We start from the raw sequence: 19491 nt of genomic DNA on the forward strand, positions 1-19491 counted from the left end.
CCAATGAACAACGTAAAAATCCACTCATCAACAAGTCTGTCCTGCACTAGTACATTGGCAGGGAATCGTGGTGACCAGGCTTTGCAACCAAATGGGCAAAACAGAGTCATATGTGTGAGTCCTCCTGAACCAAAGGGTCCAGATACAGGCACGGGGCAGGCACATGGAGAGGGTGTTATTTCTAGACAGAGAATGACTCACAGGCCAGTTAATGGGAACAACCAGGCTGGAGGTGGGAGGGAGTCTGGAGGAGGATGGCTGATAGCGCGACTCATTGCTTATTCTAAGGTGGAGCCACATGCCCCCCGCCCCCAACCTCACCTAATGACTAGCTCATCCTGCAGACTGTACACTGCTGCGAGGGAATGTTCTCAAAGCAGGAGTGACCATGGTTGCCACAGTAACTTGCAGAAGTAAGGGCAGTCTCTGGTTCTTATAGATTCTCGTTTGTGAAATATTTGTTTAAAATTGTATTGTGTCTTCTGTAATTGCTTATTCTTTTCTTTATTCTTCTTGAGTCCTGCTTGATGTTGAGTTCTGTGATGTTTTCCCCCTGTAACTTACTTTTTCCAACACTGTAATGTAATTCCTAGGTTCTGTCCCCGGCCCTCCTCTTGCCTCTGAGAAGAGTCCTCTGCCCAGACTTAGTCATACCTTCATTCCCACTCCATTTTTTGTTTGTTGGTTTGCAACAAAATCTTGTTATATAGCTTATGCTAGCTCCAAATTCTTCCTGATCCTTCAGCCTTAGCTTCACAAATACTAAGATTAAATGTGTGTGCCACCATGCCTAGCTTCACTTTTGTTTCTTACATGAAGAATCTTTTTGTCTTCATAATTTTTTTACCTCATGATCTACTTACCTATTACCTATTAGCTATTATTTACATCTTACTTATTTGGTAGTATTGATATTTCTCTTCTTATCCTGATGATGTAAAGGTCATTTTCATTTTTAGGAAAGCAAAGCTCTACCTAAGAGACAATTTCAACTTTTTTTGGGGGGGGGGGTCTTCTCAACATTTTTTTATTAGAGTCAATTAACTGTATAAGGGGTTTCATTTGATGTATGCACATATGTGTATGATGATTATACTCATAGGCAAGCCTTAATCAGACCAAACCCCTCTCACTCTCCCTCATCTCCACTCCCCTTACTTTGGTGAACTTCTGGTCAATTTTACAACGACCTGTCAGCTATCTCTGATGGAATTCAGCATACAACAAATGGAATTCCTCTGGGCCATCAAAATCTACTTCTGATTCTATTACTTTTATGTGTCCCTAGTCTCTCATGTTCAGAACTTTTTTTTAAATTTAATTTTATTTTATTTGTGAACATACTGTACAGAGGGGTTACAATTACTTGGTCAGGATGATGCATACATTTCTTACCAAGAATTGCACCCTCCTCCTTTGGTTTATCCTTCACATTCAGAACTTTTGATGCTATTAAAGAGTCAGTCATCAAATTGGTTATAAATCAAATTGGTTATAAAGTTCTCTCCATTTCCACCTTTTCATTCTTTATCCATTGTCTTCTCATTCTTTAGTCCTTCATTTCTTCTCACTTAAACTAATAATCTTATAAATTCACATTGAATTAGTTACCTCCTAATCCTTTTCTTACATGTGGTTCTTTTATTATTAAAGTACAGCTCAGGGCTGGGAAGGTGGCTCAGTGGTAGAGCGCTTGCCTTGCATGCATGATGCCCTGGGTTCGATTCCTCAGCACCACATAAGCAAAAAGAAAAAAGCCGGAAGTGGCAGTGTGACTCAAGTGGTAGAGTGCTAGCCTTGAGCTGAAGAGCTGAGAGACAGAGCCCAGGCCCAGAGTTCAGGCCCCATGACCGCCCCCCCCCCCAAAAAAAAGTACAGCTCAAATATGTTTATCTAATGAATCTTCTGTTTATTACTCAATAAAGTCCAAAATTTTTGGCCAAAATTTGAAGTTTTCATAAGCTGACCTCAAGTTACCTTAATTTTTTTCTCTTACAAAATCCCATTACACATTCCACACTTCAGCTGCATTGGTTGATCTGTTATACCCTACCTTTCCCTATCTGTACCATTTAATCTCTATTCTTGGATAAAAATGATCACCGAAACTGAAAAAAAGATAAGCATGCTCTAAAGCTTTTATTTAAGGTTGTCTGTTTTCAGTAGAAACAGCTTCTCATTCCTCTGAGCTCTGGTGGTATTAGTTTTCCATATTATAGATAGCTCTATAGTCTCAAAGAAACATTGAGGATTTCAACTAAGAAAGCCTTACAGATGACTTGACAAGTCATCTCTAAGTTAAGGTAGATGAAGTCCAGAGATAAGAAGAAACTTGTCTCAAGGTACAGGGCAAATGCGTTGTACAGTTAGAAAAGAACACCAGGGTACCCCTATGTGAGTAGACACTTGGCAGGCAGAGTGCATCGCTTATTGATCATATCTGAACCTTCTTCCTTTGCTCTTCAAGTATCTGATTCAAAATTAGGGCTTGTCAAATGTCTGCTGAAGTAGATGGAGCTCTGATCTGGCAAGAAGGGAAATGGAAGGGAATCTGGAGCCTTTGTGGTCATGGATGACCCAGACTTCCAGGAAATGGCAGTGGGCACATTCTTTGTAGTTCTATCTTTACTAACTCATGTAGAGGACATCTTTTGATTATAAAAGGAACTGATATTCAGAAATGTTGAATGTTAATTTGTGGTCTTTACCAAGCAGTCCATAAGGAATACCTTTCTCTGATACTCTGAAAATGAAAAAGAAAGATGCGATTCAAAACTTATGATCTCCTAAGCAATATTTCAACGATTTGGCTAAAAAAAAGCACAGACATTTTTAAGTCAGTACGCAAGTAACGAAATTCAGATATGTGCAAAGAACCGAAGGGTAAATTGACAGAGTAGGAAAGATGCTCTGGTGTTTTAAGAAAATGATTTATCACTTATTTTATTTAGTGGCTTAATTAAGAAATGGACAGCAGCCGGGTACTGGTGGCTCACGCCTGTAATCCTAGCTACTCAGGAGGCTGAGATCTGAGAATCATGGTTCAAAGCTGGGTAGGAAAGTTTGTGAGGCTCTCATCTGCAATTAACCACTAGAAAAAAACTGGAAGTGACGCTGTGGCTCAAGTGGTAGAGCAGTAGCCTTGAGCTGAAGAGCTGAGGGACAGTGCCCAGGCTCAGAGTTTAAGCCCTATGACTGACAAGAAGAAGAAGAAGAAGAAGAAGGAGAAGAAAGAAGAAGAAGAAGAAGAAGAAGAAGAAGAAGAAGAAGAAGAAGAAGAAGAAGAAGAAGAAGAAGAAGAAGAAGAAGAAGAGAGAAGAAGGAGAAGAAGAGAGAAGAAGGAGAAGAAGAAGGAGGAGGAGAAGAGGAGGAGGAGGAGGAGGAGGAGGAGGAGGAGGAAGAGGAGGAGGAGGAGGAGGAGGAGGAGGAGGAGGAGGAGAAACAGACAGACTTGGCGATTACATACAAGGCACTAAAAGGTCATTTTACATGAGAATGGAGATTCCACATGGAAATAACTTGTCCACACATTTCTTGGGTTACTTAAACTTAAACGGAGGGCTCAGATATCTCACTGTGCCATTCCTTAAAGAAAAAAACAACTTAAGCTCTGACTAAGCTAATTTGAATTAACCCCTTTGAGAAAGTCTGGAAGGCCTTTGAGATTGGAGGACAGCAGGTAAGAACATAATGAAATTGGCTCTAGAGGTAGAAATGAAGTTTCATTTCACTTCTTGGTAGAAGTGGGTGTCTAGTAGAAGTGGGTATATGTACATTCTGGCCTTACCTGGTCTATACCAGGGCTTTACAACCCAGGACTTATTTGGGTGAGATTTTTTTCTTCATGGGGGCTGTTGTGCTCACATTGCAGGTCACATTTCAGCCCCTGTGGCTCTTGTTGTCTATGTTGCCAGTGTCCCTCTTTAGTTGTGACAACAAAATATGTCTCTCAATATTGTTGGCCAAGTGTCAAAATTGCCCCTGCAATATAACTATGAATCTAGGCTATAAATGACCGATTCTTAATAGAACAGTTGAGAAGCAGATAGTGGAAGCATCAGGGGTCACAGACTCAATGAAAGAAAAATTGCTCCAGGAAATGGAAATGAGTATTTTCCTTCTCTATTACTGTTTTTACTTTCTTTCTTTTTTCTGTCTTGCTTGTTCATTTATATGTCTTTGGGAAGGTAGTGGGGGAGTACAGAAATGGAGGGAAAAGGGTGAACAAATGCAGCAGTTGGTACTTACTAGACACTGTGTTGAAAAGGAGCTATAAAACTTGTGGGTAGGAACAGGAGGGAAAAACTGGGAGAGAGCTAAAAAGGGGCAACACTATCCAAACAAAAATGTACTCGTTATCTGACTTAGGTAACTGTAACCTCTCTGTACATCATCTATTTCTAGTACCAATAGAAAATAAAAATAAAACTTCACCCCCTTCAAAATAAAAGACAAAATTGACAAAATCTAGAACAGACCGATTCATTGCCATTGCATATTTGCCAGGTAGATCCACATGGTATTTTGCTCTTGTTTTAGACAGTAATTTTTTACGCTATCATGTCCCGCACTGAGAACAGAAGCGGACCCCAGTTGCATCTTGCTGACGCCCTCTGCCCTTACAGGACCCCAGCATCTTCCTCTTGTATGGCGGCGCCACTGCCAGGTCACACGTACTCATAGACCCAGGGGAGCACTTTCCTGAGATCTGTGAAGATCCCTGGCGACCCCTGCCTTTTTTCCCGCCTATTATTTCTCCAGTTTCGGCCACAGCCCAAACCCCAAGAAGTCACACCGACCAGAGTCCAGGTTCCTTTCTTATTCGGACACACGAGTGAACCTCCAGAGTCTCCCTACAGAGGTGGGGGTGGGGGAGAAAGAAAGAAAACCTTCATCACCATCATTACCAGTGTCTATGCCCCAACCAAAGTGCTCCAGTTCTCCCCCGCCCCCCAACAAGGATGCTGGATGAAGATCAATGGCAGGTATCTCAGGTCTAAAAATCTAGTTTCAGAGGTCTGAAAGGACAAGCAAGCGCCATTCCTCTAGGAACCGATACCACTGGGCCCTGCTAATCCCAGTTCCCTCTCCCCTAGCCTAAGCGATCACCACAGCTACCAAATTTCTTCCCTTCCCAGTCTCGTGCTGTAGAATCAGAGCTAACTGGTCAGTGATCAAATTGACTAGCTCAGGTTTACAGTCAACAGGAAGAGTAGAGAGAAAGTTCCTACCATCTGCAAACTAGAAAAAGAGCCAGACACCCCTGGGGACTGGAACACCCCCATGACCTCATTCTTGGTGCTCTCTCTGCTGCTGTGTAGTCTTTTTTTTTTGCCGGGGTGGTGGGGGGAGAGTGGGAGAGAGAAGGGAATGGGGAACGTCCTCTGAAGTCGTACTTCACGCTTTAAACCCATTGTTCAAATGCTCCTTTTACTTGGACTTGACTTTCCCCACTTACTTCTGACCCCTCTTGCCACACTCGAGTTTTAGATGGAATCTGCCTTCCTTCAGCCTCTCCACTTGCTAACAAACCCGCCAGCCAGGCTATTCCTACTGACCTGACACGCGTCTCGCCCTCCATCCGGAGAGCCCGTGCAGAGGAAGGTGTTGCCGGTAATGGGCTTCTGCAGGGTCAGCAGAGCTGCGGTGCACTCCTTCTGGGACAAGATCGTCAAGTTTACCTCATGCAAGACTTGTGGGAAATTGCCACCTGGAAGACAGGGATGCGGATCCGGGAGCACCCTCAGTTTACCTATTCTGAGATGGAGATGCTCCCATTTATCCTCACCAGCTGCACAAAGTTTTGTGTCTTTTGGGAAAGACCTACATTTCTTTGTGTGTGTGTGTGTGTGGGGACAGATAACAATGCTATGCCTTTATTGATAGATGATAAGTGTACATTTCTAGGAAGCACAATGTACTATGGGATTTATTTTTATTTATACATTTATTTGTTTGTTGATTGTGGGGCTTGAACTCAGGGCTTGGGCACTGTCACTGTGATTATTTTGCTCAAGGCTAGTGTGCTACTACGTTGAGCCACAGCTCTGCTTCTGATTTTTAGGTGGCTAATTGGAGATTAAAGTCTCATAGACTTTCCTGCTGACGCTAGCTTTGAACTGTGGATCCTCAGATCTCAGCTGCCTCAGTAGCTAGGATTACAGATGTGAGGCACCAACACCTGGTCAATGTGATGTTTTGATACATTTACACATCATGCATGGATCAACTCCAGATACTTCAGGCTATCCATCGTTTCAGCATTTACCATTTCTTTGTGAAGAGAACATCCAAAATCTCCCTCCAAACGACTTGGAATTAAATACTGTATAACCTCTGCTTGTATAGTAGAATCCTGAAACATCTTCCTCCTATCTGACTGGAAAGACCTATATTTCTAAGAACAGTGTGACATACTCTACCTTTCAAAGTATGTGCACAGCTATTTTTTTAAGTTAAAAATTCTAATTTCTGAGTACCTGTCAGAAAGTTCTGTTAAGAGGAACGGCACAGGAGTGCTTACCTTCTGTCAAGCGGCCCCAGCCTGTAGTTGTACAAGTAAATCCAGCCTTAAATTTCTCCCCTGGCTCTGGAAGACACATGGGCCCCACAAACTGGCCTGAAGAAAGATCAGGGCAGGACTTGTCTCAGGTACAGAGGAGTCACAGAACCCCCCCCCCAGTTGACCCCAATGACATTTGGCTGGCAACTCTAGTGGTCACCCAGAGCCCTCTCCAGACTCCACATAATCCTCTACCCAGAAACACAAGCAAATGGAGTTTCAGGTAGGGGACCTGCCAGCTCAAATCCATGAATCAGGGTGCATGTTCTAAACAACTGCATATGTGCTATGCAATGTGAACTGCAGGGGAGGTTCTGTGGGCCAAAAGCTATGAGGAATATGAAGTATTCATATGAAGTAGACAATTCAAGGTGCACCTTAAATGTTTACCAAATTGGAAGGTTCCAGCCATTTTCAGAAGAGCTATATCATAGTCCATTGGTTTCCTGATGGAGAACTGTGGGTGAATGATGGCGGTTGCAATGGCCAGGGTTTGCTCTCCGGGATCTGTCTGACTCAAGTCATATTCTCCAGCAGTCACATTTAGAGTTGATGCGGTGCTTCTGTGAAGTGGGGGCAGTGAAATGAGGGATGTCAATCAGCCTCTGAATACCATTGTAATGTTGACATGGTTCTCTTCCAAAGGACATGGATGGATAATGTGGGGTGTGAGGCTACTGAGCAGAGGAAGTGCAAATGATCCAATACCATTTGGAAAAGTGCAGATTTCTAATTCCTGCTGAGGACAAGGAAAGTGTGGAGCTAATGACTGGATAAATTTAACAGTTTGCAGTGTTATTTGTAATCATCTAGAAATGTTACTCTACTCCAGGATCCTAACAGCTAAAGGAGATGTTATTAAACTAACCCCCAGAAGTTGGCCAAGTCATAATAACAGTAATGGTTTATGACAGGAAATGACATGTGATTCTCAGTAAGTCTGATGCTTTAAGGTCACAGTGCTATGAAGAACAGCAGCTGCAAACTTGTCCCAGGAGCGTACATACATACTCAGGGATTTGGCACCAATGCCAACAATGGAACATTGGAATCTTCTCCTTACCATTTTTATGTTTGCAATTTAGAAATATCACATGACATGGGAAAGACATGACCCTCCCGGGCCATTGTTATCTCTTCTTTTTGTTTTATCTTTTCTATTAGTGTGTATTGATTGTACAGAGGGGTTTCATTGGGATACTTCCACACATGCATTTAGTGATCTTTGGTCAAATCCACCTCCTCTATTACTCTTTCTCATCATTCCTCTCACCACACAATGTGAACAAGTTTCATTATTCTATTTTCACACATGTAATTTGGTAGGATGTGTTAAGATGGATTAAGAGCTTTAAACTTGCTCTTGATTTCTAGGCATGAAAGTTCTATATAAAATTGGAAGGAGCATCATTTGTCTTGGTATACTTTTTTTTGCAGGGGAGGGGGGAGGAGGGTCCAGTCATGGGGCCTGAACTCTGGGTCTGGGTGCTGTCCCTCAGCTCTTCAGCTCAAGGCTAGCACTCTCCCACTTGAGCCACAACGCCATTTCCGGCTTTTTTCTGCTTATGTGGTGCTGAGGAATCAAACCAGGGCCTCATGCATGCAAGGCAAGCACTCTACCACTAAGCCACCTTCCCAGCCACATGTCTTGGTATACTTTCTTGAAACTTGGTTATGATAGGTACCTAGCCTAATACATTGTATCACTCTAGTCTACATCTGTTATTTTACAAAGACATTGTCAACCAATCCCTCCCTCCCTCCCTTTCTCCTTCCATTCCTGGGTTTTTGCTGTCTTTTCTCTCTCCTTCCTTCCCTCCTTCCTTCCCTCCTTCCTTCCCTCCCTCCCTCCCTCCCTCCCTCCTTGCTTCCTTGCTTCCTTGCTTCCTTGCTTCCTTGCTTCCTTCTTCCTTCCTTCCTTCCTTCCTTCCTTCCTTCCTTCCTTCCTTCCTCTCTCCCTCCCTTTTGTCCCCCCCTTCTGTCAGTCCTGGGGCTTGAACTATTGGCCTGGGTGCTGACCTTGAGCTTTAGTGCTGAAGGATAGTGCTCTACCACTTAAGCCAAATCTCCACTTCCAGTCTTTTGTGGTTTATTGGCGATAAGTTAGAAAAAAGGATCTCAGGGATTTTCCTGCCATGACTGGCTTTGAACCATGATCCTTAGATCTCAGCCTCTTGAGTAGCTAGGATTACAGGCATTCTACTTGTTCATCTATTTAAGAGACTACACCTCATTATTTTTCAAATGCTGGCCTGAAACTACTGGACCTGAGCAATTTTCCTGCTTTTGCCTTCAAAGCAGATGGGGTGATAGTTCACTGCCCAGTGAACTTTCATTTTAAACTATCAACTTTCTGGGGGTATACATCATGTCTTAGTCATGTGGAAGGTCTTTGCCACCCAATATCTGGTACTAAATAATTATTTAAAGAATATCTTTAGACTTGGAAGAAAAAAATAGGGCAACAAATTCTCAGTCATAGCTTGGTATATCACAAAAGTAGATAAAGGATGGAATTTGGTAGGTTGAACCTTAGAGAAATTGGATCATTATGAATAAGAATGAATATGTCAGGGCCTATTATATTTCACAACTCTGTTTTGTTTTCTTTTATACACTTTTGTGCTGGTAATGAGGCTTGAACTCAGGGCCTTACATTCTTGTTTAGCTTATTTCCTCACTACTGACACTCTACCACTTGAGTCATGCCTCAACTTCTGGCTGGATGACTGAAGATGAGTCCCTCTGATTAGTCTGCCTGAACTGGCTCCAAACTGCTATTATGTCTAGATCTTAGCTTCTTGAGTAGCTAGAATTATAGGCTTGAGCTTTTCTGTCTCATAAGATATACAGTACCTGGGCACTGGTAGCTCATGCCTGTAATCTTGGCTACCCAGGAAGCTGAGATCTGAAGATCATGGTTCAAAGCCAGAGCAGCAGGAAAATACATGAGACTCTTAACTCCAATTAACCACCAGAAAATGGGAAGTGGTGCTACGGCTCACCACCTAGGCCCTGTGGCTCAAAGTGATAGAAAGCTAGCTTAGGGACAGTGCCCAGGCTGTGAGTTCAAGTCCCATGACTTGGTGGGAGGTGGGGGGAGAGGCTATACAGTAAATAGGATACATTTCCACTGAAACTTATGAAATGGAGTGAAAAGTTTCATAAACCAAATTGCGATGTTTTCAATATCCAGGTGTCCCCATGTGGACACCTTTTTTTTAACTCCAATTTTTAACTTCAATTATTTAAAAATAAATATTTTACTTCTGCCAAGAATATATATATATATATATATATATATATATATATATATATATATATATATATATATATATATATAGACAATGTTGAGAATGATCTGACCATGTCACCAGCCCCCCCACTGTGTCATGCAATTGAGATCTTCCTCCATGTCTGTATCGAGCTACTCCTGGGGCTTCCAAGGGAAAGAAAGAGACCAGCTGCCCTTCCTTACCTGTGTGCAATGCAGTGAGCAGCTGTGACCACCCACTGTGGAGAGATGATGGTTCCTCCACAGATGTGTTTGTGCCTTTGTTTCAGAGATACCTGGATTGCAAAGACCATACATTAGTGCAAGTTAATGCCCTAGGATCAGACCCCTTTAGTTTACCTCTATTTTATCATGATTTATGGACTATGACAAGGAAAACTTGCACAATGAAGCTCAGAAGGAAAAGCAATGCTGGATGTAGCATTCCTAGCCTTGGAAGGAGGTGAGATTGTCAAGTAGACATGACATAATGATTGCAGTAGAGTTAACAGTTAGATGCCTTGATATCTGCTTTGATAATAATATTGACTTCTATCGGTGGCTCTGATGATATGAACAATATCTGTGAGTGAAGAAAAAGGAACAGGAAATACATCAGAGTCCATCTGAAGAGATTTGGAGAGAAAGTAAGGAATGAGATAGCAATGCTTCAATCCAGGCTCCTTTTCCCCCAAATCTCTTAAAAAAATAGGTTTTTACCTGCCATTAAAAAAATAAATACCTTATTTTTGTATTAATATATGTTAATAATACAAGGAAATTTCACTGAGATAACTCCAAAGATATGTACAGGGTACTGCGAACAAGCTCACTTCCTCCATTATAGTCCCATAATTCCTCCCTCCTCTTCCCCTCTTCTAACAGTGTTTGTGGGAATTGCCATGCTAACTTCATATATGTTACATACATATATGTTATATACTTTGATCTTATTCACCCCTCACTATCCTTTCTATTTCTTTCTCCCTCCTGATTTCCTCATACAGTCCCCCTTCTTACATTCCTGTTCCATTATCATCATTGCCATCATCATCATCATTACTAGAATCATTTCTAAATTTTCCAGTTTATTTGGAAACAGATTTTCAAAATAATAGCCCTTTATATGCTTTAGAATTTCATTGATATTTGTTTTGATATCCCCATTTTCATTTCTAATTTTATTGAGTCTTTCCCTTGAGGGTTTGTCAATCTTATCTTTTCAAATAACCAACTTTTTGCTTCATTTATTCATTCTGTAGTTTTTCTCTCTATTTCATTTATTTCTGCTCTAATTTTTTATTATTTCTTTGCATTTTTGAGTTTCTTACTTGACACATTTATGCTAGTAATTGTTATTTCTGCTTGATGTATTATTTATTACTATAAAGTGACCTTTGTCTCTTCTGACTTTGATTTGAAGTCTGCTTTATAAGATATAAGTAAAGCTATTACCTGCTTTGGGGTTCATTTGCCTAGAAGATATTTTCCTTCTTTTTATCCCAAGTCAATGTGTTTGCCTTTATAGTTCTTTGTTTTTTTTTTTTCCCCTAACACTGGAGTTTGAACTCAAGGCTTCATGTTAGCTGACTGACAACTTAAGCCAGGTCTCTAGCTTTTTGCTGGTTATACTAGGGATATAACCGTCTGGACATTTCTGCCTGAACTGGCTTTGAACCATCATCCTTTGGAGCTCAGCCTCCTGAGTAGCTGGTATTACAAGCATAAGCTCTGGCACCTGTTGAGATTTGTTTCTCAACAGATAGGTCACAACTGGTCAAGTCTTGATTTTTAATCCTGTTCACCATTCTATGCCTTTTGTTTTCTGATTGTGGGGCTTGAACTCTGCCCCTGAGCCTGTCTGTGCTTACTTGAGCCACAGCACCACTTCTGGTTTTCTCTGAGTAGTTTATTGGAGATAAGAGTCTCATGGTGGCTCAAGCCTGTAATCCTAGCTACTCAGGAGGCTGAGATCTGAGGATCGAGGTTCAAAGCCAGCCCGGGCAGGAAAGACTGTGAGATTCCTATCTCCAATAAACCACCAGAAAACCGGAAGTGGCGCTGTAGCTCAAGTGGTAGAGCGCTCCCTTTGAGCTGAAGAGCTGAGGGACAGCGCCCAGGCCGAGTTCAAGCCCCACAACCGACCAAAAAAAAAAAAAAAAGAGTCTCATGGACTTTCCTGCCTCAGCTGGCTTCAAACCATGATCCTCATATTTTAGCCTCCTGAGTAGCTAGGAGTATAGGTATGAGCCACAGCGCTCAGATCTTTCTATGACTTTTGATTAGGGAATTGAGATCATTAACAATCAAGGTTAATTAGTGAAATGTCAGTAATTTAGTTACTAATCTACTCACTTTGTAAGGATTGTTCTTTTTAGTATTTTCCTGGTTGCATCTACCTGCCTCAGCTGGGCATAATATTCCTTGAAGTATCTTCCGCAGTGCCTCTTTGTTGTCATAAATTGCTTTTGCTTTTGTATACCTTGGAAGGCTTTCATGTCTGCTTTAGTTATTAAGGATAGTTTTGATGGATACACTATCTAGGTTGCCAGCACTTAAAGTTTGTGTTGAGAAAATCTGTTATTCTGAAGGATTATTTTTTATGTGACTTGTTGCTTCTCTTCTCAGCATTCAACCTTCTTTCTTTGTCCTCTATATTTAGTGCTTTGATTTTAATATGATTACGGGCATTTCTTGTCTGATTATGTCTGCTTGTGTTCTGAAATCTTCCTGTGCCTGGGTGGCACTTATAAGTTTTCTGTACTCTTTTATCCTTCTTCTATATCTATAATTTATAGGTTTAAACTTTTGGTGATATCCCAGAGGTGTTAAAGTAAATGCAAATACCATGGGGGTAGGGCCAGAGACATAAAGAGATTTCCATGCCAAGGAAATTCTATGCCAAGACATTAATTTGAGGCAGAATTTCTAGGATATTAGCTATTAATTATGTAGCCCATTCTTTGCTGGGTCCTATGGAATATGTGCAAACCTTACACCACAAACAAAGTACATTCATGGATGTGAATTCTCTGCTTTTTTTCTTAACTATAAAAAGAAAATATAGTATGTTTTAAAATATACTTTGAGGGGGCTAGGAAGGTGGCTCAGTGGTAGAGCGCTTGCCTTGCATGCCTGAGGCCCTGGGTTTGATTCCTCAGCACCATATAAGCAAAAAGAAAAAAAAAAGCCGGAAGTGGTGCTGTGGCTCAAGTGGTAGAGTGCTAGCCTTGAGCTGAAGAGCTGAGGGACAGCGCCCAGGCCCAGAGTTCAGGCCCCACGACCGGACCCCCCCCCAAAAAAAATCTCTAAAATATACTTTGAATCAAAATGTTTTATTTATTTATTTATTTGTTGGTTATGGGTTTGAACTCAGGGCTTGGGCACTATCCCTGAGCTCTTTATTCTCAAGGCTAGTACTCTACCTCTTTGAGCCACAGTCCCACTTCTAGTTTTCTGGTGGTTAATTAGAAAGAAGAGCCTTGTGGACTTTCCTGTCCAAGCTGGCTTTGAACCACAATCTTCAGATCTCAGCCTCCTGAGTAGCTAAGATCACTGGGGTGAGTCACCAGCCAAATGTTACTTTTTTAAATAATAAATTCAAAATATTTTCAGCTTTTTGGAATGATATTTCTATCTTAGGAATTGAAAGCTTGCAATAACACTTCGAGTTTGTAATACAAGCCAATAACAAATGTTGGCTGTTTCAATAATCTTTTCTGGAACTTAATTGTTGTACATCATGAGATAATCAAAGCATTTTATATACTAATGAGATGATTTCTGAAGACATAAGTAGAATGGAGTCCTAATTAGTAGCTTGTGACTTGTGTAGAATTAGTTCTTTGTTTGGGTGGTTAGATTTTTATTGTTATTTCAAAGATGATGTACAGAGGGGTTAGCATTTCATAAGTCATTTAATGAGTACATTTCTTTTTGGGTAATGTCATTCCTTCCCTCACTCTCTCCTAGTTTTTCCCTCCCATCCCCACTCACAAGTTGTATAGTTCATTTTCAACATAGTGTCTAATGAGTACCACTGCTGAATTTGTTCACTTTTTGTCCTTTCATTTCTGTGCTTTCCTATCCTTCCCCTCCCCATAGAAAGATAAACCAATTCTGAGACCTCTCCTAGCCCACCTACTGCAGAGACTCACCTGCCAGGGGTAGGACCCCTTCTCCACTTGGCTTCCTCCAACAATGCGACTGAAAAGGTTATAGTAATTCCAAGGCTGTGTTTTATCCAGACTCTGCCCACAATTAGGAGCTGGGATGATGACAAGACAACATCAATAAGTAGCTAGCTTGTAGGACTAAGAGAAATGGGAACTCTGAGCAAAGTACTAAGAAAAAAAGTACTGCAAGTTGTGGAGAATATAGAATAATCACAAAATAGGCTGAATTCATGAAAACTTTTGGAGGTTTGCTTTACATAACATTTCTTAGTTTTTGTCATGTAAAAGAGGCATACATGGTAAGGAGGAAAAGTGGGAGAAAACAAGAGTTGGTAACAATGTTCCACACGAAATGTATTCGTTATCTTACTTATGTAACTGTAACCCCTCTGTACATCACCCTTACAGTAAGATAAAATTAAATAAAAAAGAGAATTTTCTGTTGTGAAAGATAAGAGCTTAAGGTTAGAGCTGGCACTATTACCTCAATTGCAAAGGCTTCTAAGATTTATTCAAACTGGGTGTGTAAAACTCTTCCACGCTCTCTTCTCCTATTGTTCTTACCACACTTGCTTATGCTAGTCGATCATTTATCTCTACCATCAAGCTGTGAATTCCTTAAATAAAAAACCTATGTCTTTATGAATTTCTGTATTTCTAAGGTTTAGAGCTATTCCTGGCATACACTAGGCACTTAATGTCTAGTACATCTCACTGTTGCAATGGGTCAACCTGTATCCTTATTTAAACAATTAGTTTTTTCCCTTCCACTCCCCAAATTATACCAACATTAAATACAGTATAAACAGGGGTTATACCATGGGGGAGGGACATACAAAGCAAAAATGCTTGATAAGAAATGTACTTATTGCCTTGCTCATGTGATTGTAACCCCTCTGTACAGTATTTTCACAATAAAAAACTTATTTTTAAAAAAAAGACAAAAGTTCAAGGACATTGCTCAGGTTCTGAGTTCAAGCCCCAAGACCAGCACGGGTGTGCGCGCACGCGCGCGCGCGCACACACACACACACACACACACACACACACACACCAATTAGCTGCCCCAAATAGACAAGTTTTCCTCCTTTTCTCCAAGGAATAGAGGCAAAGATGTGTCCATCAGGCAAAGTAGTTATAAAGTTCATTTAGACTTACCTTTGGGAAGAGAAAGAGCTTCAGATTTGTCTTGTTCCAAAAAAATAAACCCTAGTAGTAAGATCAGCTGGTTCCTGCTTACAGACATTTTGGGATCCAAAGTTTCCTCCTGAAATTTTAGAGAGACTAAGGAGGAAAGAAAATACAAGGCCTGGCGAGACCAACAATACACCAAATTAAAAAAAAAAGTTTATTCATTAGCCAAGACTTGAGCCATTCAACCATGTCCTATGATATTTCTGAATGTGATTTCTTAAAAATACCTTTTGCAAGATGTGGAGTCAAGCCCAGAAGAAAATTTTTGATCAAGCCGCATAACAAATCCCATTCCACCTACATCAGTCAGTTACTTTGGCCAGTCTTTCTGATCAACAAAGTGGTTGGTGTCTATGATTTTCATTTGCAAATATTACTTCTCCCTTTGTAGAGGTTAATACTTGCTATACATGAATTGGAAAGCAATGCTGTCCTTGTTTGCAAGGATTGTTTTACTTGTTTGCAAACATCATATTATATTAAAACATTTTCTTTCTCTTCGTTTCTGACTGTAACTACATGATTGTTATGCCATATGCTGGAGAAGGAAAAGAGAGGGAAGATAATTAGCCAGCATGCCCACGAAGTCATGCTAGCATGCTGCCATTTAGGATGCTCTCCATTGGGGTGTTTATGAGTCTGTCTTCCCACCCTTCTAAATGGCAAACACTAAATCTTCACTTCTCTAAATGGCATTTGTCTAGGCACAAGAAAGTAGCTATGATTTCTTGTAACTCTTCCCTTTTTTCCTGACACAGCATTAGTGTATAAGAAAAGCACATGGATTGGCCATTGCCCTATAACCATATTAAACATGAGATTTTCCTGGCAAATATCTCCAAATTACCTGCTCACAATATCAAATGTCAAACTAGAAGTCTCCAGCTTCCCTATGGAAATTTTGATTTTTACAAAACAAATCTATAAAAAAGAAGACATAAAAATAATAAACGAAACACTAAACACCTTTAAAACTTAGTTTGCATGTGGGGACCAGTGTCTCACACCTTTTACTGTAGCTACACAGGAGGCTGAGATCTGAGGATCACTGTTTAGTCAGCCTCCACAGGAAAGTCTATGAGACTCTTATCTCCAATTAACCACCAAAAAAGCCAGAATTAGAGCTGTGTCTGAATGAAGTGGTAGAGCACTAGTCTTGTGTGTAAAAAGGTCAGTGACAGTACCCAGATGCTGAGTTCAAGCTCCAGGAGTGGCACGCGTGCATACACACATATGTATGTGTGTGTGTGTGAAAGTACTGCATGTTTTGAGAACACTTACAGGAATCAGGAAAAACAATCTCAACTGAAGCTTTCTCCCTTAAACATGTTAGTACAGATGCCAAACATTTGAGGTTGTTAATTTGAGAGTGATGTGAACTTCAAGAAGTATGTAATTTATCCATATCTAAGCCATTAACAAAATAACTTTCTTAGACAGAAAATCTTCTTGAAGTTCTTATCATCTTATATGAATCAGACTGCAAAAAAACTAGTAGTTTTGCTGGCTCCAAAATTCACTATAACCTGTGTAAATTTTGAGTATTCCTAATACCATGAGTGCTAAAAGAGAGAGCATAGTTCTGGGATGTGCCTAGGTTAATGAGCCTGAAGTATACTTTGAAGCTCATTGAAAGCTTTTAATCTGCTGTTGATCTAGTTACATAAATTCTAAATAAAAAATGAAGCATCCTCTCTTGTCACAGTGAGATATTTTTTCCATTTCCTGGAGTTCAGTTCAATAAATATTATTGTATATGATCAGATAGATATAAGTATTGCACCTTTGTGTTCCTCTCCTAAGAATATCCTTCTTTGGTCTCACTGTTGTGAATGCCTAGAGATTTCATGTACCAGTGTATTTATTTTTGCCATCCAGTGTGTTTATAGATTTATAGGCACATTCTAGCTATCACACATGAGGGAAAACATGCAATCTATGTTTCTCTGGGTCTGGTTTACTTCACTTGATATAATTTTGTCCAAGTCTTTCCATTTCCTTGTTAATTCTACAATATCATTCTTTCTGATGAATGAGTAGAATTCCATTGTGTATATATACCACATTTTCTTGATTCATCCTTACACTGAGGGGCATCTGGGCTGATTCTATGTATTAATTATCTCATAGAAATATGAGGAAATCTTGCTCATCCCATCACTCCCAAGAGAAAACCTTTGCTTCATGCTCGTGTTTGAACATGTTCAACACACATCTTACTGTGGCTGTCAGTAGGCATCAATATCTTCAAGCACAACATGAAGAAGGGCATCAAGAATCCTATAAAATTTAAGAAAATTTGGGGGAGGGAAAGAATTGGGAGGGAATTGGAAGAATAAAAAAAGGGATGAAATTGATCGAGATGAATTAGGTTCATAAACTGATTTGTTGAATAGTAACTTCTTTGTAAAATGACTACCAGGTCATAAGATGAGAAGAGTTTGGTATTCTTATCTCTTGAAATGGTAGACTGTGGTCTCTGGACCCATTGCAACAATGAGATGTACAAGACGTTATGTCGAAAAATGAGCTTTACAACTTTGGTGCAGGGGAGGGGAAGGCTGGGCAGGGAGATGGGAAGGTATGGTAAGGGGAAACAAAGGAGGAGGCAACAATGCTTGATAAGAAATGTACTCATTATCTTGCTCATGTAATTGTAACCTCTCTGTATGGTATTTTCTCTCTCTCTCTCTCTCTCTCTCTCTCTCTCTCTCTCTCTCTCTTTCTCTCTCTCTCTCTCTCACACACACACACACACACACACGAATTCAAATAAAAAAAATCATTCTTTTGTGAGCATGTGTTAGGTTCCAAGTTATTAAGTTTCCAATTGGTCACCTATCGAAGCCTTCCAGAATCTCAGGGGCAATAAATTGTGTGTTGTAGTCACTTGGAAGAAGGAATATGTTTTTACATGAGACTGCAGAAACTTTTTTCAGGGAGGAAGGAAGGTAAAATCTTTCTTTGGAATTTTGTACTGAAGATTATAGCATAAATACTGTATATACAAGTATACTGTTCTATTATCTGAAAATCTCCAAGTTGAGAAAATTATTATCAAGATTTATCTGGAACCAGTGGTTCAGGAAGCTGGTGGCAGAAGAAAGCACAAGCACATCTATCATAAAGCAGATGCATATCATCAAGGATTCCAAATAACAGCATGATTTCATAGACATTTTAAGAAAAAAGCTTGAAATAATAGATCACATAGGCTTTAAAGGGAAAAAAAAGAGATGTTCTATAAATAAAAATGTGTTCTCTAAAAATAACAGGTTATACGGTAGATTACATGTTACTGATGAGATTGATGAAGACGTAGAGGTTGGGGTCACAGAAATCACACAGAATGTCAATGGGGGACAGCATGTACAGTGAAAGAAGTTCTGAGATATGCAGGATAGACAGAGAAAGGCCAGCATACATGTATAGGAATGACAAAAGGCAATTATAGAAAGAATAGAGGATATTCAATATTTTGAAAAATGATGGGCCAACTAAAATGCCATATAAAATATAAACTTAGAAAGAATAGTACTATAAACCTCCACATGCACATCACTTGGCTCTAACAGTTACTCAGTTAGCCCATCTTAGTTCTTTTCCAAAGCTCTCATTCACTACTCCCCAGTCATAAAAAATAACAAATCTTTAATCATAAATTATATCATTTATAAATGACTCAGAACATATCTCTTAAAGTTGAAAACTCACAAAAACATAACCACAGTAATATTATTAAATGAATTTTTTAAATCATTTCAAAGCATCAGATACTAAGAGATTTTTTTTCTCATTACCCTACAACTTTCTTTACAATTGGCCTTCTACTATTTATTTGGGCAAGTTTTTCCTTTTCTATTTTGTTGTTGTTGTTGTTGTTGTTGTAGGAATCATTCAGTCCTCTGGAAATGTTTATATTTACTATTGTTCTAATGATAGAGCTGTGGCTTTGATGTATTCTTGTACTCCTGTATTAATAGGTAGATGGAGATGGAAGTTTGATCAGATTGTGGTTAGATTTTCATTAAGAAATTTGAGAACAGGGTGCAAAGTTCCTGTTCAATTTGACCATTATGCATATAAAGTTTGCTTGTCCCCTGTATGATTTTAAATTAAGCAAGATCAGATGTTGTCAATCCCTTGTGTTTTCTCACTTAATGATTTTAAACAGGCCTTGATCTTCATTGTTTATATCATTTACTTGAGTAATTTTTAACAAAATGATGATACTATAATTCCTTCCATATTTATCAACAGGAATTTGTTAGCATTCCCATTTTTAT

General features: G+C 39.8%; 1 protein-coding gene across 2 annotated transcripts; it reads right to left on the reverse strand.

The window, feature by feature from the left end:
* Positions 1 to 1896: 1896 nt before the first annotated feature.
* On the reverse strand, positions 1897 to 15343 carry Ovch2 (ovochymase 2). 2 transcript variants are annotated; one of them, XM_070035237.1, is made up of 7 exons: positions 15170 to 15343; positions 13994 to 14103; positions 10041 to 10132; positions 6953 to 7125; positions 6524 to 6589; positions 5559 to 5710; positions 1897 to 4853 (listed from the first exon to the last, which is right to left on the reverse strand). In XM_070035237.1, the coding sequence occupies exons 1-7, from the start codon at positions 15255 to 15257 to the stop codon at positions 4668 to 4670; spliced, it is 867 nt and encodes a 288-aa protein (XP_069891338.1). In that variant the 5' UTR covers positions 15258 to 15343; the 3' UTR covers positions 1897 to 4667. The 2 variants fall into 2 exon arrangements, with proteins under 2 accessions (XP_069891338.1, XP_069891337.1); XM_070035236.1 differs by having other exon boundaries at positions 6524 to 6619; positions 15170 to 15341.
* Positions 15344 to 19491: the final 4148 nt, after the last annotated feature.

The sequence above is a fragment of the Dipodomys merriami genome, unplaced genomic scaffold (assembly GCF_024711535.1).
Source record: "Dipodomys merriami isolate MVZ:Mamm:240054 unplaced genomic scaffold, mDipMer1.0.p SCAF_25, whole genome shotgun sequence".
NCBI lineage: Eukaryota > Metazoa > Chordata > Mammalia > Rodentia > Heteromyidae > Dipodomys > Dipodomys merriami.